The 25,302-nt window shown below is 42.9% G+C and overlaps 2 protein-coding genes across 2 annotated transcripts in view; both read left to right on the forward strand.

Annotated features, from left to right (window-relative positions):
• The window catches only part of LOC123748478 (uncharacterized), a 243,736-nt gene that overhangs the window by 6,257 nt on the left and 212,177 nt on the right, over positions 1–25,302 (forward strand). The gene's annotated exons all lie outside the window — the stretch shown is intronic.
• Positions 15,895–16,395, forward strand: LOC138353332 (testis-specific gene A8 protein-like). The gene has a single exon (XM_069306210.1). The coding sequence runs from the start codon at positions 15,895–15,897 to the stop codon at positions 16,393–16,395; it is 501 nt and encodes a 166-aa protein (XP_069162311.1).

A 25,302-nucleotide genomic window follows, 5' to 3' on the forward strand; every position in this document is an offset into this window, starting at 1 on the left:
CCGGTGTGTGTGTGTGTGTGTGTGTGTACTCACCTAGTTGTGCTTGCGGGGGTTGAGCTCTTGCTCTTTGGTTCCGCCTCTCAACCGTCAATCAACAGGGTGTGTGTGTGTGTGTGTGTGTGTGTGTGTGTGTGTGTGTGTGTCTACATATTCTCTCGTCGCGGTTGCTTCATCCAAATAACTCGATGTGTTTGTTTGTTTGCTTGCCTGTTCTATCTCCTTTACTGCTTGTCTCACATGTATATGTTAAGGAAGGCATTGGTGGGGTCTTAGGCTGCCGCAGGGTCCAGGTTCGCACCCCGCCCCGGCCTGGCACGCTGCCCGCACCACCACCACCCAACACACAGAGATAAACACCAAGTTTCATGTTTGGAATGTCGTAAATATGAGAAAGAAAAGGTCTAAACGGTAATTTCTCATAATATACAACCCGTTCTCGCACTTTCGTATAGTCAATATTGACTTATTTAATACGTGCATATGTGACATACTAAACATACTAGTTTACCTTGAAAAGCTTCATAGAAAACACCGACCTTACCTAACCTTCTTAGTATGTTAAGATAAGCATCTTATTGCTTCGTAATTACAATTATTACTTAACCTATTATAGGTATAGGTTAAGTAATAATTGTAATTACGAAGCAATAAGATGCTTATCTTAACATACTAAGAAGGTTAGGTAAGGTCGGTGTTTTCTATGAAGCTTTTCAAGGTAAACTAAAATATTCACAATAAATTAGTATGTCACATATGCACTTATTTAATAAGTCAATATTGACTTAAAGAAAGTGCGAGAACGGGTTGCATTACAATCCATTGAGGTTGTCTGACCGCGGCTTTCAAGGGACAATTAAGGGAGTAAATAACTTGTGCGTTTGAGTTCAGGGGCCAGATTCACGAAAGCACTTACGAACGTGTACATCTTTCCTCAATCTTTGACGGCTTTGGTTACATTTATTAAACAGTTTACAAGCATGAAAACTTCCCAATCAACTGTTGTTATTGTTATAAACAGCCTCCTGGTGCTTCGGAGCTCATTAACTGTTTAATATTTGTAAACAAAGCCGCCAAAGATTGAGAAAAGATTTACAGGCTCGTAAGTGCTTTCGTGAATCTGGCACCAAGGCATGTATAAGCGAAGTGCGCGAGGAAGGGAATGCTAAAGGCGCTTAATATTGTAATAATTATGCACCAACTCGCTATACTGTCACTTACATGGTGTTCAGTGTATCAACAATGACTGACGTGATGCATGAGAGGTTTATTGCATTTATATAAGTCTAACGCTTTCGAAACTTACAATGAGACACTGCTGTTAGAAAGTTGTTTCAGGAGACAAGTACTTGAATTAAACACTTGTGTAACTATCACCAGCGTTTCGCTCGTTTCGCTCAAATGCGTTACATACGGCCAAAAATTGTCGTACTAGAAAAATGGAAGCGGCTGCCGAAAGTGACGTACGGTCCCGTTTTCTGTTTAAGGTCCTCTGGAAGGTTAGGAGAGACTACTTTAAATTGACCGTTTTCTTGAGGTTAGGGGACCTTAGAAGGACGGGCTGGTCAAAGACGCATAGAACTGTGTTAAGGAATCTCTGTGTTTTGAAAGATTCATGATGTCTGTCAAGGTCCCACGGGGCTTATAGGGAATCTTCGGTGTTTGTGAAGGATCCACAGTGTTTGTGAAGGACCCAGAGTGTTTGTGAGGGACTCACAGTGTTTGTGAAGGACCCAGAGTGTTTGAGAAGGACCCACAGTGTTTGTGAAGGACCCACAGTGTTTGTGAAGGACCCAGAGTGTTTGTGAAGGATCCACAGTGTTTGTGAAGGATCCACAGTGTTTGTGAAGGATCCACAGTGTTTGTGAAGGACCCAGAGTGTTTGTGAAGGACCCAGAGTGTTTGAGAAGGACCCACAGTGTTTGTGAAGGACCCACAGTGTTTGTGAAGGACCCAGAGTGTTTGTGAAGGATCCACAGTGTTTGTGAAGGATCCACAGTGTTTGTGAAGGATCCACAGTGTTTGTGAAGGACCCAGAGTGTTTGTGAAGGACCAAGAGTGTTTGTGAAGGACCCAGAGTGTTTGTGAAGGATCCACAGTGTTTGTGAAGGATCCACAGTGTTTGTGAAGGACCCAGAGTGTTTGTGAAGGACCAAGAGTGTTTGTGAAGGACCCACAGTGTTTGTGAAGGATCCACAGTGTTTGTGAAGGACCCAGAGTGTTTGTGAAGGACCCAGAGTGTTTGTGAAGGATCCACAGTGTTTGTGAAGGACCCAGAGTGTTTGTGAAGGACCCACAGTTTTTGTGAAGGATCCACAGTGTTTGTGAAGGACCCAGAGTGTTTGTGAAGAACCCACAGTGTTTGTGAAGGACCCAGAGTGTTTGTGAAGGACCCAGAGTGTTTGTGAAGGACCCAGAGTGTTTGTGAAGGACCCAGAGTGTTTGTTAAGGACCCAGAGTGTTTGTTAAGGACCCAGAGTGTTTGTGAATAACCCAGAGTGTTTGTGAAGGACCCAGAGTGTTTGTGAAGGACCCAGAGTGTTTGTGAAAGACCCAAAGTGTTTGTGAAGGACCCAGAGTGTTTGTGAAGGACCCACAGTGTTTGTGAAGGACCCAGAGTGTTTGTGAAGGACCCAGAGTGTTTGTGAAGGACCCACAGTGTTTGTTAAGGACCCAGAGTGTTTGTGAAGAACCCAGAGTGTTTGTGAAGGACCCAGAGTGTTTGTGAAGGACCCAGAGTGTTTGTGAAGAACCCAGAGTGTTTGTGAAGGACCCACAGTGTTTGAGAAGGACCCAGAGTGTTTGTGAAGGACCCAGAGTGTTTGTGAAGGACCCACAGTGTTTGTGAAGGACCCAGAGTGTTTGTGAAGGACCCAGAGTGTTTGTGAAGGATCCACAGTGTTTGTGAAGGACCCAGAGTGTTTGTGAAGGACCCAGAGTGTTTGTGAAGAACCCAGAGTGTTTGTGAAGGACCCACAGTGTTTGAGAAGGACCCAGAGTGTTTGTGAAGGACCCAGAGTGTTTGTGAAGGACCCAGAGTGTTTGTGAAGGATCCACAGTGTTTGTGAAGGACCCACAGTGTTTGTGAAGAACCCACAGTGTTTGTGAAGGACCCAGAGTGTTTGTGAAGGACCCAGAGTGTTTGTGAAGGACCCAGAGTGTTTGTTAAGGACCCAGAGTGTTTGTGAAGAACCCAGAGTGTTTGTGAAGGACCCAGAGTGTTTGTGAAGGACCCAGAGTGTTTGTGAAGAACCCACAGTGTTTGTGAAGGACCCAGAGTGTTTGTGAAGGACCCAGAGTGTTTGTTAAGGACCCAGAGTGTTTGTGAAAGACCCAAAGTGTTTGTGAAGGACCCATAGTGTTTGTGAAGGACCCAGAGTGTTTGTGAATGACCCAAAGTGTTTGTGAAGGACCCAAAGTGTTTGTGAAGGACCCAGAGTGTTTGTGAAGGACCCAGAGTGTTTGTGAAAGACCCAAAGTGTTTGTGAAGGACCCAGAGTGTTTGTGAAGGACCCACAGTGTTTGTGAAGGACCCAGAGTGTTTGTGAAGGACCCAGAGTGTTTGTGAAGGCCCCAGAGTGTTTGTGAAGGACCCAGAGTGTTTGTGAAGGCCCCAGAGTGTTTGTGAAGGACCCAGAGTGTTTGTGAAGGACCCAGAGTGTTTGTGAAGGACTCACAGTGTTTGTGAAGGATCCACAGTGTTTGTGAAGGCCTGCGTGGTGTTTTCCACCAAATTGCATTACATAATTTTACTAATTTCACTTGAAGGATAAACTTTTGCATCTGGTGATTATGTCTCACAAGTGCATCTGTAAAGTGCATTAACTGAGTGCATTAACTGAGTGAGCGTCAAGGGTTGTTATGTGCGTGAGTGAGCTAGTTTGTTGAGTGATTACAGCGGAGTGAGCATAGCGAATCACCAGTGTTTAATTGGTCTTTTGAAGGTCTTGCTAGAGTGTATTTGCAGATAATGGGTCCGTTAGATGAGCAATTTGCGATTCCTGGCTGAGTGCGTTGCTTTGGAACCACTTTTGAGGGGTAAAGTGCGTTTGCGAAGTGCATCATTCAAGTGGGGGTTTGAGTGCAGATGTTGAGTATGGCCTATTTCGTGTCCTTTGTGTTAACCTGGTAGATGGGGTGGGATGCTATCTTCCTTCTTGAGGTTATCTTGAGATGATTTCGGGGCTTTAGTGTCCCCGCGGCCCGGTCCTCGACCAGGCCTCCACCCCAAGGAAGCAGCCCGTGACAGCTGACTAACACCCAGGTACCTATTTTATTGCTAGGTAACAGGGGCATAGGGTGAAAAAAACTCTGCCCATTGTTTCTCTCCGGCACCCGGGATGGAACCCGGGACCACAGGATCACAAGTCCAGCGTGCTGTCCGCTCGGCCAACCGGCATGCTGGGAAGACTGTGGGGGGTGGGGGGTTGATGGTGGGGGGTTGATAGTGGGGAGATTAGAGGGGCTTGGGGGGGTTGATAGTGGAGAGATTAGAGGGGCTTGGGGTGGAGGGTCTGGGGAGGTGTGTCTCAGGAGGTGGGAGAGACTTGGGGTGGAGAGAGGGCTGGGGTGGAGTGGTCTACGTGTCACCTATTGTACACCTGTACCGGACCTCACACATACACACCTGTAGTGTACCTACATCGGATCTCCCTCCCACACACACCTGTAGTGTACCTGTACCGGACCTCCCACACACACACCTGTAGTGTACCTGCACTGGACCTCCGCCACACACCTGTGGGGAGAAGTTCCAGAAATAAGAGAGGGAATTGTTAACCAAGAACCACTAGAAGAGTTTGAGATTACCAGCGGGGATGTAAGGAAGCTTTTGCTAGAGTTGGATGTGACAAAGGCTATAGGCCCGGATGGAATCTCCTCATGGATACTAAAGGAAGGAGCAGAAGCACTGTGCCTGCCAGTCTCCATAGTGTATACTGTGTACCTAAATGGGCCACAGGGACGTTAGAAAGAACTTTTCAGTGTCAGAGTAGTTAACAGGTGGAATGCATTAGGCAGTGATGTGTTGGAGGCTGACTCCATACACAGTTTCAAATGTAGATATGATAGAGCCCAGTAGGCTCAGGAACCTGTACACCAGTTAATTGACAGTTGAGAGGCAGGACCAAAGACCCAGAGCTCAACCCCCGCAAGCACATCTAGGTGAGTAGAACTAAGTGAGTATAACTAGGTGAGTACACACCTGTGGTGTACCTGTACCGGACCTCCCACACAGACACACCTGTGCCAGAGGTGCCTCCTCCGGCTCTCCTTACCCCACCCCCCCCCCCCCCGTCCCAACTCACCTGAGCTAATTGCTTTAATTCCAATGCTGTTTCTGTCATCTTCGTTAACTTTTATTTTTCGGCCGAAGGCGGTCCAAAACTTTTCCGCGGGTGGAAGCCTTATATATTCTCCAGTCTTTTTGACCTTTTTATTTGTAATTTTCTCTAAAGCGGCAACATTTCCAAAGCTTTTTTAATTCTTATAACTGTTTTTCTTCGAAATATAATATTAGTTTTTTTTCCTGGAATCGCCGGCGGTACTCGGGGACCGTCTGTTTCTCCACACACGCCGTCACCCTCAGTTCCATCTGTCTTCTTTCCCTCTTCTCTTCACATCCTCCGTCTCTTCCTCTCTTTCTCCCTTTTCTGCCTTTCTTCCCTGTTATTCCTCTATTTGCTTGATTGGTCTCGTTCTGTATTTCTGTCTGTTCAAAATCTAAATACAGAACAAAACATATTGATGACTAGATTGACGGCTCCGACACTCAACATTGTCTTCGGCTGACAATGGCACAATTTCAACTCTGCCACGATTGTCTTATCGCTTTGTTCATGAGGAAGTGTTGATATGATGCCACCCTTGTACACCTTTGCATCAGAAACGTTTGTTCAGACACACAGCAACATATGTGCCAACAGGTTCAACATATGCCAAGCCATTAGACTAAATAGCACTAAAATGGGTCATGATAAGGATTTGGGATAGGACGAGGGGGGAAATGAATGATGCCCAACCAATTGAACGACCGGGGATTGAACGCCGACCTGCATGAAGCGAGAGAAAAGAAGCTTGCGACCGTTCATTAAAGCCGTGAATGCCTGGAATTAAGTGCATGGAAAGCAACATCTTCACGCTGAAGGCTGGTTACACGAAATATCCGCCTGACACAGACGCCCATTGTTAACGAAACGCTCCGGAGCACGACTACTAAAGAGCAACACCCGCTGTCCGATTCCCTTCACCTTTGTTGACAACGACTGAATATGACACTTGCATATAGTCGTCGGAGAGGCCGAGCGGTCGCCCCACCTCCCGCGCCTTGAGTTGGCGGAGGTCGTAGGTCAGGTGGCGTCTACCCTCCCTGGCCAGGCGTGCTGCTACTGGAGCGGAATTGGGAACATATTCGAATGATTTGACACGTGGTAGGTTTAATTGGGGTCGAGCGAGGCTCAATAAAGTGGGCAGTTGCTGATATGTGAGAGGGAGCTGGCTTGGGGGAGAGAGGGAGGGAAGAGGAGAGGAGGGATAGGGAAGAGAGAGGGATCAGTAGGGAAGAGGAATGGGTAGGACAGAGGAGGAGAAGCGTAGGGATGGGGAGTTGAGTCAAGAAGGAGGGTAGGGATAAGGAAGGGGGGAACAGTAGGAAAGGAGATGGGAGAGGGGGGAGGTTGTTGGGAAGAGCAGAAAGATGTTAGAGAATAAGAAGCCAGGCGAACAGGAGGATTAAAGGATATACAATATAGAAGGAGGGGAAGATAAGGAGGAAGAGATGATGCGACACGAGAGGACCGTAAGATACAGTGCCAGAGATGACCCCACCATGCAGCACCAGGCGTCAAAGGCGAGTCTCTGATATGTCTAGTATAAATTTTTATTACAACTCGACAGCTCCGGAAACATTGCACTGTTGCACACACCTGTATATTAACGGAGCCTTCCAGTGAAAATTATCTTCCAGTTCAGTCTTTGTTATCCCTTGCAACACCTGCCATTCCTCTCAACAACTCTCATGTTTCTGAACACCTGTCATTTCCCCCTGAACATTTTTTTTTCATTAATATATTAGGTACATCTGCATTAGTGCAGCTACCCTAGACTATATGAAGTAGAGTACAGTGTGTCAAAAAAGCTAACTACGTGATGCTAAAAAATCCCCATCACACAGGATGGTTAGTCATACAGAGGCATGTGACAGGCAGTCTGCACTGGCAGACTCCGGAAGCATTTTGAGCATCGGGCATTCGTCTTTATATCTGTCATTCCCCTGAACATCTTTCATTTCATTGAACACATATCATTCTTATGAACATCTGTAATTTCTCTGAACACCTGTCATTCCATTCCTCTGAGCACCTGTCATTCATCAGAACACCTGTCATTCCATTCCTCTGAGCACCTGACATTCATCAGAACACCTGCCATTCCATTCCTCTGAGCACCTGTCATTACACACAGAGATCACACTAACGTGATGCATCAAATGAACAAATCCACAAGGGCCGTGACGAGGATTCGAACGTGGGTCGCAATTTATCATATTTTCACCTGTCATTCCTCTAAGCACTTGTCATTCCTCTGAGCACCTGTCACTCCTCTGAACACCTGTCATTCCTCTGAACACCTGTCATTCCTCTGAGCACCTGTCATTCCTCTGAGCACCTGTCATTCCTCTGAGCACCTGTCATTCCTCTGGGCACCTGTCATTCCTCTGAGCACCTGTCATTCCTCTGAACATCTGTCATTCCTCTGAACATCTGTCATTCCTCTGAGCACCTGTCATTCCTCTGAACACCTGTCATTCCTCTGAGCACCTGTCATTCCTCTGAGCACCTGTCATTCCTCTGAACACCTGTCATTCCTCTGAACACCTGTCATTCCTCTGAGCACCTGTCATTCCTCTGAGCACCTGTCATTCCTCTGAACACCTGTCATTCCTCTGAGCACCTGTCATTCCTCTGAGCACCTGTCATTCCTCTGAACACCTGTCATTCCTCTGAGCACCTGTCATTCCTCTGAACACCTGTCATTCCTCTGAACACCTGTCATTCCTCTGAGCACCTGTCATTCCTCTGAGCACCTGTCATTCCTCTGAGCACCTGTCATTCCTCTGAACACCTGTCATTCCTCTGAGCACCTGTCATTTCTCTGAACACCTGTCATTCCTCTGAGCACCTGTCATTCCCCTGAACAAACACATCGCCACACAGAGTGTACCCGCCTCACAACACTGGCACAAACACGTGAACAACGCCGCCCGCTGCTATAAACTCGCTGTACCCGGATATAATTACTTAACTAGAGCTTAAAGAAAAACACAATAACACTGACGACACAAACGGAAAACTCTATCAACAAAAGGCCTTTGCTTGCCTTCACCTTTGACCTTTAGCTATTACCTTGAGCCTTGACCTTTACCTGTTACCTTGAACTTTGGCCTTAATTGATTACTTTGAACTTTGTACTACTCACAGTTCACCAGAGACTACTGAACTACCAGCCTGTTCGCTCGGATTTCCTCTCCATAACAAAAAAACAGGCAACTGTTTTGCCTTACCAGAAATGTCAATATGAAAGTACTTCAATTATAACGTAATACGAAGCATTTTTTTTGCACCGAACTGGTCGATCTCATAGAAAAATAATAGACGGATTAGTCGAGGAAACGAGTCGAGGTTCGCAGGGAAATATGATATGAAACACTGTGTTTGAACACAAACATTAAGTCTTGCAGAGAAGGGAAGAATATGAAGGGAAAGTAATGATTCAATTTAGTAAGTCTATATTACAAGGAATTACGGTAACCAATTAAGTTTCAAGTCGACTAATACTCCAAATAATATGATCATACTCCAGATAATGTAGAAGTCATATTTCAGATAATGTAGAAGTCATACTTGAGATAATGTAGAAGTCATACTTCAGATAATGTAGGGGTCATAATCTAGATAATATGAAGGGTAAAATTCAAATAGTATTTAGGTGAAATTCCACTTGGTATGGAGGAGAAACTACGGACAATATGGAGGTCCTACTCCAGATTATATGGAGGTCCCGCTCCATACTCACTGTTCAAGGATGAAACATCGTACCTGGAGACGACATAGCTGTCGATAAACTTTTTCGACTGAAGGGAATTGATATAATCAGATATTCACACATCTAATATATAACACTATAGAGGAGTGGGGGAGGGGGGGGACGGTGCTACAGAGGAGGGCTGGTACGTGAAGAGAGATCGAGTTGAGTGATGCTACAGAGGGTAGAGAGTGGGTGTTGCTACAGAGGATATAAGGGTATAGAGTGGGTGGGGTTACAGAGGGGAGAGGACTTTCAAAAAGACAGTGGCTAAAGAGGAGAAGGAGTGGCGGTGCTCAAAGAAGAGAGGAGTAGCGGTGCTCAAAGAAGAGAAGCGGTATTAAGGACAGTCAATTTATCATATTGTCGCGTCATAATGGGTGCCAACATCAGTCTTCCCTGGTGTAGAGAACCAGATCCCTGATCAGATCAACCAACCAGATCAACCAACCAGATCAACCAACCAGATCAACCAGATCACAGCGGTCCCTCGTCGCGTTTCTTGTTGAGTTACATCAGTCTGTGACCTTTGTCTCTCACTTCATGAGCTTTACTACACACAAAAAAACTTTATTTATTTAACTTGTGAATTGCACTCAGACATTTTATTTAACTTGTGAATTGCACTTAGACACGCCGAGTGCCACTCAGAGTGGCACAATATCCGCATAGTTTCATCAAATGCAACCTGCTTGCATTTGAAGCAACGCTGCATCAATGCAAGTGTAGCAACATGCGCTGATATGAGTTATATTGAGACACGCTTAACCTGCAATGGTGTGTAATCGTCTATAAGTTTTTATAGCCTACATTTGGCTCTGTCTGCTGTGTTGCACTATCTGCAGTGTCTTCCTTGCAACACAATAAAGTAATAAATAATTATATATATATATATATATATATATATATATATATATATATATATATATATATATATATATATATATATTTAAGTAGAAGGGGTACCACCTCTGGTGGAAGTGTAGGGACCCATAGCCTCGGAGAAGAAAATAAAGAGTACTCAGAGAAGACCTTGTGGATCCTCACTGAACACTTTGATATTTTTCTTATATATATATATATATATATATATATATATATATATATATATATATATATATATATATATATATATATATATATATATATATATATATATGGAAATGTTCGTTTGTTCAAAATCGCTAATCTCCGAAAGTTCTTCACAGATTGTTTTGAAATTTTCACACAACGTTCCAATCGCATCCGAGCGGGTGTTTATATACATACTATATAGATGTCACGTCTGTGACGGGGAAAACTTGCTTTTTTTAGAAAAACTACGTTTTTCATGTGAGGGAAATCTTCGAAACCTCTTTACCGATTGCTTTGAAATTTTGACACAATATTGTATTCAAATAGGCGCGTGTTTTTATATACCTACTTTATAGATGCTACACCTGTGACAGATAAAAACATGTTGTTTTTTTTTAAACAGCGCCATCCGTTGACCGTAAGAGCAATAAACACTATTCTAAATATGTTACAAATTCATTTCAATGTTTTCGATTGCATTGATAAATTAAATTTTTATAGATTTCTATTTATTTTCATTTTGATTTAATTATTGTGTGTGACATTGCATTGGAATTGAGCTGTGTTGTTTACCATACCGTTCATTTCGTGAGTATAGATTTTTTTTTTTCATTATTTTATATTTCATTTTTTAAACTGTTCTTCTTATTTTTCAGTGATGAGAACATCAGATCATTTGATGTTCCCATTTTTCTGATGGAAATATCAGATCATTTGGGAACGCATTGGATAAGGGAGTGGGGAATGGTGGGGAGGACGAGGGGACCTAAATGTTTATTGACACATTTAGGTACATCTGAATTTGTACTGCTGCCCTAAACTATATTAAGGGAAGTGCAGAGTTTGTCAAGAACTAGCTATGTGATGCTAAAAATACCATCGACATCTTAAGACGTGCATACAACTCTATGGAAGACAAAACAACGATTTCAGACTTCAAGAGAATCGCTAGGGGTTGCTATAGAAGCTGATCTTAACTGTGGGTAATATTTCCGAGCCAGAACCACACATGTTGTGCACTTACCCTACAGCAATCACCTTGCAAACGTGGGTGATGCTAGCCTCGTGCACCTAGCCGCCATCCCGTCACAGATGGACATTTAAATATATAGATATAGACGAGCTAGATCTTCATCGCTTCATTGCTAGGTTAACAGTTCAACCACCCCCCATAGAAACCTCTCCCCCCCCCTCCTCCAAACCTTCGGAACCTCCCTCCAACTCCACACACACACACAGACCCTTTACCAATTCCACAGTAGCCCCCTCCAACCCAACAGAAATCTCTACAATCCCACAGAACCCCTTACAACCCAACAGCTCCACCCTCCACCCTTACTACCCCTCCCCCACAGAACCTCCACGAACCCCGCCTCCACCAGACCTTCCGCCTCGTCGAGTTCCCACCCACCTGAGCCACAGGAAAAAGAAGAGAGCAAAGCCGCAAATTACCAAACTAATTAATGATTGTGTCACCGCTAAGACGTATGAGCCGTAGGAGGTGTTTTTGGCTTTCTTCATCTGTGCAGATTTTCTGCATCTCTCTCTCTCTCTCTCTCTCTCTCTCTCTCTCTCTCTCTCTCTCTCTCTCTCTCTCTCTCTCTCTCTCTCTCTCTCTCTCTTTCTCTCTCCTCTCGCTTGCTCTCTCTTTCTTATTCACGCCTTCATGAGGCAGAGTTCCTATACAACAGTGAAAAAGCCATATTATAGTGAGGGTCGTGGTGAGTTTGTACCTTTGGAGTCAAGGTAGAGTCTGTGCTCTAATTAGGGCCCCCGGTAGGAATACCACCTATATATATATATATATATATATATATATATATATATATATATATATATATATATATATATATATATATATATATATATATATATATATATATATTGACCCATACGAGACAGCTCCTATTTATATCCACCCACATTTATTCATATATATTCGTCTGACCTGCGCGTGAAACAATCCAGCGACCCCATGTTTATAATGGTTTGAAACGTCGTCTCATCCTTTATTTTCAGAAGTGTGGATTGGTAGTCAGATCCCTTGATAAAAACAATGAGAAAATTAGTAGGAGCGATAAGGATATGATACTCCTCACTCCCCCTCCCCCCTCCCTACAAACACGCACGCACACACACACACACACACACACACACACACACACACACACACACACACACACACACACACACACACACACACACACAATGATGCTTTAGCTGGAGAAACAGGCAGGAGTAACTGGTAGGGCGCTCCAGTGGATAAGGGAGTACCGAAGCAATAGGAAGCAGAGAGTTACAGTGAGGGGTGAGACCTCAGATTGGCGTGAAGGCACCAGTGGAGTCCCACAGGGCTCTGTACTTGGACCTATCCTGTTTCTGATATACGTAAGTGATCTCCCATAGGGTATAGACTCATTCCTCTCAATGTTTGCTGACGACGCCAAAATAATGAGAAGGATTAAGACAGAGGAGGACAGCTTGAGGCTTCAAGAAGACCTGGACAAGCTGCAGGAATGGTCGAACAAATGGTTGTTAGAGTTTAACCCAAGCAAATGCAATGTAATAAAGATAGGTGTAGGGAGCACGAGACTAGATACAAGGTATCATCTGGGAGATGAAATACTTCAAGAGTCAGAGAGAGAGAAAAAGACCTGGGGGTTGATATCACGCCAGACCTGTCCCTTGAAGCCCATATCAAGAAGACAACATCAGTGGCATACGCCAGGTTAGCTAACATAAGAACGGCCTTTAGAAACTTGTGTAAGGAATCTTTCAGAACTTTGCATACCACATATGTCAGACCAATCCTGGAGTATGCGAACCTGTACATTAGTTGATTGAGAGTTGAGAGGCGGGACCAAAGAGCCAGAGCTCAACCCCCGCAAGCACACCTAGGTAAGTACTCAGAGGAAGAGACTTAGATGCCCCTAACCTAACCTAATCTAACCTAACCTAACCTCCATCTGATAAGGGGTGAGTGGCCGGGGAGGCGTGTCAGCAGACACTCTTCAGAAGACCATACCGTGTCCGGTCCGGCGAGGAGGAGGAAGAGGAGGGGCAGGAAGATGAAGAGGAGGAGGAGCAACAAACACCTGTGCACGATGGGCAAAATTAATGAGGATTTGGACGATAAATGGCAGTGTTATATTACCACGTATCTCACCGAGCACACTAGGCAGGAGGCAACCACAACACACACCTGCCCAACCCCTCCTGCTGCTACACCCCCCACACACCTGTCTACCCCCCTTGTTGCTACACGCCCACACCTGCCCCCCCCTGCTGCTATACTCCCACACCTGTCTTCCCCCCCCCTGCTGCTACACTCTCACACCTGTATCTCTAATGAGGCCCCCCACCTACTGCTACACACCACACACCTGCCTCCTCTTACTGCTCCCCCACACGTGGTTCAAATGTCTCGATAGCCTCACAAACTAACAATTCTCTTCATCACACATCAACTCCATCTCATGCCACATGTACTCCACACCAGGCTACACCTGCCTCACCACACCTGAATCGCTATACCTGATATTATTAATTCAGACTCAAAACTGTCCTTACCTATACCCGTATATACACCCGTTTTATATTTTTTAATATACAGTCGTGTTCTGTACCTGTACCCACACCTGCTATACACCTGCGTATACACCTGTCTCAGTTACTCGAGATAACGCCAGGAAAATGAGAACGCTTCAACGCGAGAGAACCGGAGTAAACGCCAGCCAAGAGTGAACGCACACACCTGCATACACACCTGAGAAGAGCAATTAGCAAATTAAAAATATTTTATATATACTCGCTCAGAGGATTAGTTATGTAGTGAGTCTTACCAACAGGACTCCACCAAGAATCATTAAGCCTCGACGCAGCCACCTGCGAAACCTATACATCTTTTTCTCAATCATGATGACTTTTCCAGCATTTTAGTAAACAGTTTATGAGCGCCGAAGCAATACATGGTTGTGTTGTGAAGTGATACTTCAGGTTGTGAAGTAATACTTCACAACATCGGGTTGTGAAGTTTCGAAGGTCAGAAACTGTTAAATAGATGTAAATAAAGACGCCATGATTGAGGAAAGATTTACAGATCTTGTAAATCTGTAAATCTGTAAATGATTGGGTAAATGTCACACTGTTCTTCTGCCAGGACTACAGGTATGTAAGGACCGTGAAATATACAGGCACTCATTAGTTCTGTTGAATATGCTGCATTGGTAAACAAAATGAATTATCACATAATTGTTTACAACAAATTAGGTAATGAATGCTGAGACAAAACCACGGAATGTGTGTTCATTTGTTTGTATTTACTGGTGTGGACGTGTGTGTGTGTGTGTGTGTGTGTGTGTGTGTGTGTGTGTGTGTGTGTGTGTGTGTGTGTGTGTGTGTGTGTGTGTACTCACCTAGTTCTACTCACCTAGTTGTACTCACCTAGTTGTGCTTGCGGGGTTGAGCTCTGGCTCTTTGGTCCCGCCTCTCAACTGTCAATCAACTGGTGTACACGTTCCTGAGCCTTCTGGGCTCTATCATATCTACACTTGAAACTGTGTAAGGAGTCAGCCTCCACCACATCACTTCCTAATGCATTCCATTAATGCAGTCTACTACTCTGACACTGAAAAAGTTCTTTCTAACGTCTCTATGGCTCATCTGGGTACTAAGTTTCCACCTGTGTCCCCTTGTTGTGTGTGTGTGTGTGTGTGTGTGTGTGTGTGTGTGTGTGTGTGTGTGTGTGTGTGTGTGTGTGTGTGTGTGTGTGTGTGTATGCGTCTACCTCAATATGCTACCAATGGCAGCGTTCCCTCGACTTACCACTCCGTACAAAACACAACCATTTTGCCTAACCAGATACGTACAAACCCACGAAGCCAACCTCACCTATCTAAGCCGATGCATACCGTCAGTATTAAGGTGAATTAATTCTTACTAATACACGATATATCTTAATAGATTTTCCTCTAATTAATTAATTCCTCCATTCCGAAACATAGGCGACGTATTAGGTGTGAGAAAACCGGTTGTCCAGGATGAGATTAATCCCCTTAGAACAGGGCGATTAATGGACCCAGACCATTATCCATAGACCCAGACCATTATCCATAGACCCAGATTTAATATACCTAGAACTTCTTCCTTCACCATAATAATAATATACAGAAAATTAGTACCAAATACTTAACATTTTAACTCATTGGGCTGTTCACTATTCTGATAGTGAAGGGAAGTTAATGTTCCATGAACAACGAACTTGTATACATGCATATTCATCATCAGTTTGTATACATGGATGATCATCAGTGTTTTTATGCATGTATAATCATCAGTTTTATGCATAATTTTATATATAACAGCATTAATATTTTGCGTAATGATCGGGGATTATATATCTTGCATCAGAATTTGAGAGGGGGGTCCAGGAGCTGGAGCTCATGCTAGTTAAGAGCAGCCAGGCAGGCATATGTAACCCCGTCACATATATTCACGAAATAATATCCCACGGGGCTGATATATATTTTCAAAGTAATCCCCCTCACCTGATACACGCTCTATATAATCCCCTGATTTAATATACTTTCTAATCCTAGCTTAAACCAGAGGGCTAAAACCAATCATCATCAAGGATGAAAAATAAAGATTAGTTTCCTGGTGAACGCTAATATCTTGGGTGCGGAGATGCGTTTTGTTTTGACTTAAGATGTCTTCTAAGTCCTTCGTCTCGTAAATTGGGGGATGCAGCAGCAAAATGTGAAAGAGGCAGCATCAGGGGTCAGAAGTTGCAGTGCAATGTTGGCAGGGGCAGAAGCTGTGGCTGTGGCAGAGGAAGCTGCAGGAACAGCAGCAGTAGCTGTGGCAGAGGAAGCTGCAGGAACAGCAGCAGTAGCTCTGGCAGAGGAAGCAGCAGGAACAGCAGCAGTAGCTGTGGCAGAGGAAGCTGCAGGGACAGCAGCAGTAGCTGTGGCAGAGGAAGCTGCAGGAACAGCAGCAGTAGCTGTGGCAGAGGAAGCTACAGGAACAGCAGCAGTAGCTGTGGCAGAGGAAGCTGCAGGGACAACAGCAGTAGCTGTGGCGGAAGAAGCTGCAGGGACAGCAGCAGTAGCTGTGGCAGAGGAAGCTGCAGGGACAGCAGCAGTAGCTGTGGCAGAGGAAGCTGCAGGGACAGCAGCAGTAGCTGTGGCAGAGGAACAGCAGCAGTGGCTGTGGCAGAGGAAGCAGCAGGAACAGCAGCAGTAGCTGTGACACAGGAAGCTGCAGGGACAGCAGCAGTAGCTGTGGCAGAGGAAGCAGCAGTGGCTGTGGCAGAGGAAGCTGCAAGGAGAGTGGCAAAATAAACTCTTGCAAATGGAGGCAGACCACTTGTGATGGAGGTTTATCCGGGACGCAAATGTATGATCCGCTTGTGTGGGTTTCCAGCTAGAAAATGTGGCCTGGGCTTCTGCCTTTGTTTACATCCCAGGTTCGTATCCTTGGACTAAACATAGAGGGATTTATATAACCTGTTTCACGTCGTGTTATCAAACATTTCTCACCTGCTTTATTGCTTGTGTGTGTTCCTTCATATAAAAAGTTTCAATACGATGTATTTAGAGGTTGTTGAAGAGGTATTATTATAACCATTCCTTTCCTATCCCCTCTTCCACATTCTTGCCCCCCCCCCTTCCCTCAACACCTTAACTCTTCCCTTTAACCCCTTCCTCGTTTCCCCTCATCTTCCCTCCCTTTGTTGTGTTGATACTTTGCTCAGTCTGAGTTGCTTCCAACATCATGGATCTTATCCTTCAGGGCAGGACTTTTGTCCTCTATATACGACGTAAATATTTGCCGAAATAAATTGTAGCATGTTAGTCATTCAGATATATAGACATACACACACACACACACACACACACACACACACACACACACACAATCTTGTTGATTGACTGTTGAGAGGCGGGACCAAAGAGGCAGAGTTCAACCCCCGCAAACACAATTAGGTGAGTACACACACTCGGCCTCGCGGCCGAGTGGACAGCGCTCGGGATTCGTAGTCCAAAGGGCCTGGGTTCGATTAATAACGCAAAAACAAATGGGCAGAATTTCTTTCGCCGGATGCTCCTGTTCACCTAACAGTAAATTAGTACCTGGGAGTTAGACAGCTGTTACGGGCTGCTTCCTGGTGATGTGTGTGTGTGTGTGAGTGTTATATAGAAATAAATACGTATAACATAAATGATGGTGGAAAATAGCTCGGAAATCGGTATATTAGACAACTGACGGTTAGAAAGGCGGGGTCCAAGAGCTAACAGCTCGATCCTGTTAGTATTACGACAGTCTTCAGGAATTAGTTAACATGGGAACCAGGAGCTGAATCTCAGCCGCTGTAAATCCCCTTCTCTCCCTCTGTTTGTCTTGGCCTCTCACTCTCTTCCTCCGCCTCTCTCTCTCTCTCTCTCTCTCTCTCTCTCTCTCTCTCTCTCTCTCTCCCTCTCCCTCTCTCTCTCTCTCTCTCTCTCTCTCTCCTGTCTTCTCTTTCTTCTCCCTCTTTATTTTCTCACTTAGAACAAAATTAAATTGCTTAAAATTTCCCCTGGTAATATCAGTGGCCTTCTCATCTCGAATCTTTCCTCCCTGCCTTAACCGAGGGTAATTAAGCCCGTGTGACAGGCTCAGTGCGTGTGAGAAATGATCAAAGCTCTTCCTCCACTCGCGATTATCACCCCACGCATGCGCACGAGGAGAGTCTCTCTCTCTCTCTCTCTCTCTCTCTCTCTCTCTCTCTCTCTCTCTCTCTCTCTCTCTCTCTCTCTCTCTCTCTCTCTCTCTCTCTCTCTCTCTCTCTCAGAATCTTAACTAAGAAAATGTGCTCATGTTCTCAATGAAAATGATAACATGCTAAAACTCATGTTACCCAACATGTGCTCACCCGAAGTCTCACCCTAGAAACTGATCAATTTAATGAGATTATTTGTTTTGTTCATTAGCAATGAACTTTAGTTTATGATAAGTTAGAGGCGTGTTAGGTACAAGATCAAGTTTGACTTAACTTGGTTCAAGAGCCTTCATGTAGTTGGTTGGAATGATTTCACGCGTATCTACTTGTTCCGAGAACATGCTCCAAATGACAGTCCGCTTCGGACTGTATGACCAAGAATCACTCAAGAATGAGAGGCCACTGATGGCTGAGCGTCTTGTGTTATAGTTGCCAGCACTAAGGCTGCCAGGTTTTCTCCAGGATTGAAGGTTCCGATATTATGATGAATCCAGCCTGAATGGGTTTAGATTAGAAATAAGTCTTTCTACACGTTTTCTAATTTGTTCAGATTTCTGGGAAATGTTTAGCTCAGGCCTTCCAGGTGAGCGGTGCATTCTCAAGATGGGAGCGAACTTGCACCTTATTTAAGGTTTTTGCAACCAATTCTGTCAAGAAAATATGAGATGCATCTTAGAAGGGGCCGAGTCCACTTTGTACCTGAACGACGCTTTCTTATATATATTAATATGAAATTTAGTCATCAAACACGAACACTTGCTAAAAACTAAGTGAAAATTAATAAAATATATTATAATAAATCAACAACAGATTATTTCATTTACAAAGATGTTAAGTTACAAGCATTATTAGAGTCATTTTTATGGTATTACTGGAAACACCTGTCAAAGTTCTTTAATACTTTTAGAGGAGAACACTAAATTACTTTTGCAATAACAATAATAATAATATTTAAAGAAAATGAATCTTTTAATTTTACCCCAAAAATTTTATCTTTGAAAAAAAAAACACTTTCCTCATAGAAACATCTAAAAATATTGAAGTCTCCGGATTTGTATATTGTGTAAAAATTTGGTAAAAATTGGATAAAAGTTAAGTGCTCGAGGTAAGAGAAGACAAACAATTGTGTCTTGAGGCTTGAATTTACTCGCGAAAACTGCAGTTAGACAAATCCTAAACAACAACATCCTTTATAAATGTATTAATCACTCAGTAAACCTTTCCAATGACTTATATTTAATTAATCTGATTATGCTAATAGTGCTAATAGTGCTAATACTAATAGTGCTAATACTAATAGTGCTAATACTTTACATCATCATAATATATATGATGATCTCATCGGCACAAGTGAAAGCTTCAGGGATGAGTTAGATTAAATCACTGAAGAGGACATGTCACAAGAAGGTGGCCACTACCATCATTTTACTGGCCTTCAGAATCTGCTCTCCCTCTCCCTCTCTCTCTCTCTCTCTCTCTCTCTCTCTCTCTCTCACTCTCTCTCTCTCTCTCTCTCTCTCTCTCTCTCTCTCTCTCTCACTCTCTCTCTCTCTCTCTCTCTCTCTCTCTCTCTCTCTCTCTCTCTCTCTCTCTCTCTCTCTCTCTCTCTCTCTCTCTCTCTCTCTCTCTCTCTCTCTCTCTCTCACTCTCTCTCCCTCTCTCACTCTCTCTCTCTCTCTCTCTCTCTCTCTCTCTCTCTCTCTCTCTCTCTCTCTCTCTCTCTCTCTCTCACTCTCTCTCTCTCTCTCTCTCTCTCTCACTCTCTCTCCCTCTCTCACTCTCTCTCCCTCTCTCACTCTCTCTCTCTCTCTCTCTCTCTCTCTCTCTCTCTCTCTCTCTCTCTCTCTCTCTCACTCTCTCTCCCTCAGCCTTCAGCCTCCTGCAAATCCAAGACTCCTCAGCCATCAACCCCGACCCCTCGCTTTCAGGATCTTCTGTGAGAACACATGACGAATAACAGTAGCGAAGGTGGATGCTTAACTTGATAATATCAAGGGAGTAACAGATTACCTCATCCACACCTTCTTCTCAGATCTCACTCAATCAAAATGTGAGACTCTTCGCGAGATGCTTCATCTCCTTCATCTCGAGCGTTTACCGATAACAGCGGAGCCATCTTGAGCACACCTGCTCGAACTGAATATTGCCTTGAGGAGGAGCAGGAGGAGGCGTAGTGAATGGCGGAGGAAATGGATGAGAAGGTTGCAGTCGAGGATGAGGATTAGAATAGTAGTGAAAAATAGAATGACGGACGTATTAAGGAAACAGTAAGATGGGGCAGGAAACACTGTAGTGAATGAGGAGAAAGGTTAGGAAAGTAGGCAAGAAAAAAGTCATAAAGAAATCAGTGAAATGATGGAATGAAACTGAGAACTAGGACAGAGGGAAAGAATTAACTGGAAGGATAAGAATTAAAACAATAGTGTGAAAGGAAAGCCGATGTCTGGGAGATAAACAAAAAGTAAAGTTATGGAAATAATGAACGGATGAGAAGCAGGGAGAATAAAGCAGGTAAACTACAATAACAGGTAAAACTACAACTACAAAAAAGCAGGTAAACACTACAATAACAACGAGAACAAACAAAAATATATTAGACCAGCCACATCTTTCTTCGTTAAAAATGTTTGACAAAATATTCTACTATTCTTGTTTCTACATATAGAAACAAACTCTTACAAGGAATGATTACTAGCCACGGCCGTAGAAGGTATCCACATACTTCACACCAACGGCTAAAAGAGATCATCAGAGAGACAATAGTGAGACAAATGTGGACAAAGGGGAGGTAAAAACATTTATTTTGGCACCATTTTTCCCCTTACTTTCCTTATATAGTCAAGGCTGCAAGAAATAAATGTAAAATTCCCAATATATATATATATATATATATATATATATATATATATATATATATATATATATATATATATATATATATATATATATATGTGTGTGTATATCACGAAAATAAACACGTGATTAAGAATGTGACAATGTCAGACCACGGAGGAAAATGAAACAGGAATTTCCTTAAGTACTTTCGTATATTAAATACATCTTCAGAAGGAATCTGAAGGAATTAAATACATTCCTTCTGAAGATGTATTTAATATACGAAAGTACTTAAGGAAATTCCTGTTTCATTTTCCTCCGTGGTCTGACTTTGTCATATATATATATATATATATATATATATATATATATATATATATATATATATATATATATATATATATATATATATATATATATATATATTCAATACGCATCCACCTTCGCCTCCTCCTCATAAGGTCAGTGAGGATCCACAAGGTCTTCCCTGAGTACTCTATATTTTCTTCTCTGAGGCTATGGATCCCTACACTTACACCAAAGATGGTACCCCTATATATATATATATATATATATATATATATATATATATATATATATATATATATATATATATATATATATATATATATACCCAGAAAAGGCAAAGTGTATGCATTAGTACTCATATAAAATTAAACGTTCCTTGTTCCCAGCCTCAAGCAAGATTAAGAAAAATAAAACAGTACACAAATGTCTCTGGAAATCCTGGGAGATTATCACACACACACACAGGATTAACCCAAGACAGCTGCAGCAACACGACAGTAACACAAACTCGTGCGACGAAACACGACGAGGGAAACAAGAGGAACGAAGAGAAAAAGAAAACATTAGAACGTACATTCTTTCGAGCTTTTCGCGTTTCGAAGGAGAATTAATCTAGCCTCTGAACGTGACAGAGGGTAAATCCGGCAGTTTAGTTTAGACAAGCGTCTTTCCTCTCCGTCTTGGCCACTGGGTTTGTTGCACAAGAAACCCCACTGCTCAAGGGGGGAGGTATCTTGACACTCCTTGAACCGGGGCTGCTCACTCTACCAGCGTGACTAGTTTAAGTTTGTTGTCATGAAATATGGAGAGTTACGTTCGTAGCTTAGACTTATAAGATTGTTGCTTTTTCCGCTTTCTTCTGATAATTTTTTCCTTACATTGACAACTGACGCAATCTCTGGAGTGAAATATTATACCATCTTCTTGAGGTTGTGATAATTTCGGGGCTTAGCATCCCCCTCGGCCCGATCCTCGACCATGCCTCCTTTTTTGTCATACACCCCCCAGGAAGCAGCCCGTAGCAGCTGTCTAACTTCCAGGTACCTATTTACTGTTAGGTGATCATAGATCAAATCATTCTCAGAAATTATCAGTCATGAGAATATCTCTCTCTCGTACGTATGAGATGACTGAGAACATGTTTGGATCATAACACTGTCATACGTGTGCGGGATTCTGAGTTGTAGTGTTTACAAGTAGCAATGTGCTTTGTAAATCCGTCCGTGAGAACTTAAGCAAGTATATGGCCTGTATCAGTCCCTCTGATCGTAAACAGAAAAAATAATTTTTTCTGTATAAGTTCAAAATAATGTTATAAGGTTCGTGTGTGGTAATGGTTCTCTCTCTCTCTCTTTCTTTACACCATTATATGGGAGGTTGGCCTCGAAATAGCCTCATTTAATAATAAGAATTTTAGTTCATTTACAACCATTATCTTGTTTTATTAAACTGAACTTCATGGCGGAACTCACACAAAACTCACCCGGCCACAACATTTGCTAGTTAGTAAGCAATAAAGTTCACTACAACACATCTGAAAGAAGTTTTATTAATATATATCTCCAGTCCCCTTTCTTTCAAGTCCTCCCTCCCTTACTTCTTAGTTTCCTCCATCCCAAGTTTCCTCCATCCCAAGTTTCCTCCATCCTTATTATCCTTCACCAGCATGTCCGTCTCTTCCCGCCAGGAGCACCAGAGACCCACCGCACCTTCCGCCTGGTAATACTATGGTAATATGTTAATACAGCCAGCAGTCATGAGCTGCAGTGTACGAGGACCAGACGAGACGGGACCCGCGCTCCCTCTCCACCATTATACACCACTGTTATACTCTTGTAGAACGTGTACTCACCAAGTTGTACTCACCTAGTTGAGCTCTGGCTCTTTGGTCCCGCCTCTCAACCATCAGTCAACTGATGTACAGATTCCTGAGCCTTCTGGGCTCTATCATATCTACATATGAAACTGTGTATGGAATCAGCCTCCACCACATCACTGCCTAATGCATTCCACCTGTTAACTACTCTGACACTGAAAAAGTTCTTTCTAACGTCCCTGAGGCTCATTTGGGTACTCAGTTTCCGCCTGTGTCCCCTTGTTCGCGTACCACACGTGTTAAAAAGTTTATCCTTATCTACCCTGTCAATTCCTCTGAGAATTTTGTAGGTTGTGATCATATCTCCTCCTACTCTTCTGTCTTCCAGTGTCGTGAGATGCATTTCACGCAGTCTTTCCTCGTAACTCATGCCTCTTAGTTCTGGGACTAGCTTAGTGGCATACCTCTGAACTTTTTCCAGCTTCGTCTTGTGCTTGACAAGGTACGGGCTCCATGCTGGGGCTGCATACTCCAGGATTGGTCTGACATATGTGGTATATAATGTTCTGAAAGATTCCTTACACAAGTTTCTAAAGGCCGTTCTTATGTTACCGAACCTGACATATGCTGCTGATGTTATTCTCTTGATATGAGCTTCGGGGGACAGGTCTGGCGTGATATCAACCCCCAGGTCTTTCTCTCTCTCTGACTCTTGAAGTATATCATCTCCCAAATGATACCTTGTATCTGGTCTCCTGCTTCCTACCTCTATCTTCATTACATTACATTTGCTTGGGTTAAACTCTAACAACCACACACACTTTTCTAGGTAAGTATAACTAGGCAACTAGGCAAGTACACACACACACACTCGCCCTATGACAAAACCCAAGAGGGGGGGGGGAGTTAGGGTAATCGTTTAGAGAGATATTAAACGCAAATAAATGAGTGCTCCAAGAGTTAGAGCGGAAATGAGAGCTTAAAGGAAGACGACGATAAGGAAATTAAGATAAAGGGAATAATTAATACGCCTCATTAATAGTCTGGAGCGCAAGAGAAGTTAGAGAAGAAAATTAAAACTCTACGTTAATACCTTACAGTTGAATGGTCTGCGAACCAGTCGAGGTCTTATTGTACACACACTACTTAGCCAGTTCCTGGAGACAGTTCCGGCAATTAGTAAAAAGATGTTCTGAATCACTTAAAAATCAATATTTTTCAAGATGGAAACGAATAGCTTTGACGATTATCGATTCAAGCAAATTACCCACAATACACGTTTATCTAATTTTATGACAGTTCGAAGATAGCTACCTTTTTCTTGTCTTAAAAATAAAAAGATATGATATTTGCAACCCTTACCGACTTCTGAACTCTGGTCGACTCTAATGATTTATTAAACATGATAGATAAGCGATCACTAAGCTCTTTACCTTCGCTAAGCACTCTGTCAAACATTTCGTCCGGCTCTGGGGATATCTTTGGCTTTTAATTTTTCAATTTATATAATAACTTCCTCCCTGGTAACTACTGAGTTAGTCAACCTGTCCGCTTCACAATACTCTGATGCGTTCGGTTGAAGGCTAAATAGTAAGTTCTTCTCTAATTAAAATACAGACCAAATATTTAAAATAATTCTAATTTCTTTGTCATTATTAGTTAATTAACTCAGTTTTTATTGACCCTGTCTCTTCCCTAATCTTTGATATAAATAAAAAAATACACCAAGATTGTCTCTTCTTGCCTTGCTATGTGTACATATACCAATCAGGCGTTTCGATAGAACAAGGAGCCACTACATTATACAATAATCTAGCAATCAGTCAATTTAAATATTCACCTTTTTGATCGACTCATTAATAAATAGATCATTTAACAATTCAATTACGAACAAACTAACTGATCAATTCTTTAATCGACATCAACTGAATCAATTTATAAACCATTTATAAATTAATCAATGCAAAAAAATATATCGACTTAGCAGAGCGTGCAAATCAATCTTTCAATTAGTCAATCGGTTATCATTCAATCAACTTCTGTTTCCGAGGTCTTTATAACGTGAAGAGGAAAACAGAACACAGTGGATTCTCTATGCCTCAAAAATGCAGAAAATTACTTTTTAAAGAAGAGGAAGAATATATGTTGGGAAGTCCCTGAAAACTTGCTCTAACTTAAAGTTTGACCAAAATTATTGTGGGCTGTGCCAACTGATATGTCGTGAGAGATTACACACACACACACACACACACACACACACACAGACACACACACACACACACACACACACACACACACACACACACACACACACACACACACACACACACACACCTCGTAGGGGCCTCGTAGCCTGGTAGATAGCGTGCAGGACTCGTAATTCTGTGGCGCGGGTTCGATTCCCGCACGAGGCAAAAACAAACGGGCA

This window comes from Procambarus clarkii, chromosome 57, assembly GCF_040958095.1.
Source record: "Procambarus clarkii isolate CNS0578487 chromosome 57, FALCON_Pclarkii_2.0, whole genome shotgun sequence".
Lineage (NCBI taxonomy): Eukaryota > Metazoa > Arthropoda > Malacostraca > Decapoda > Cambaridae > Procambarus > Procambarus clarkii.

Coding starts and splice junctions, on each gene's coding strand:
- LOC138353332 (XM_069306210.1), top strand. CDS start 15,895: ATGCAGCAGCAAAATGTGAAAGAGGCAGCATCAGGGGTCAGAAGTTGC.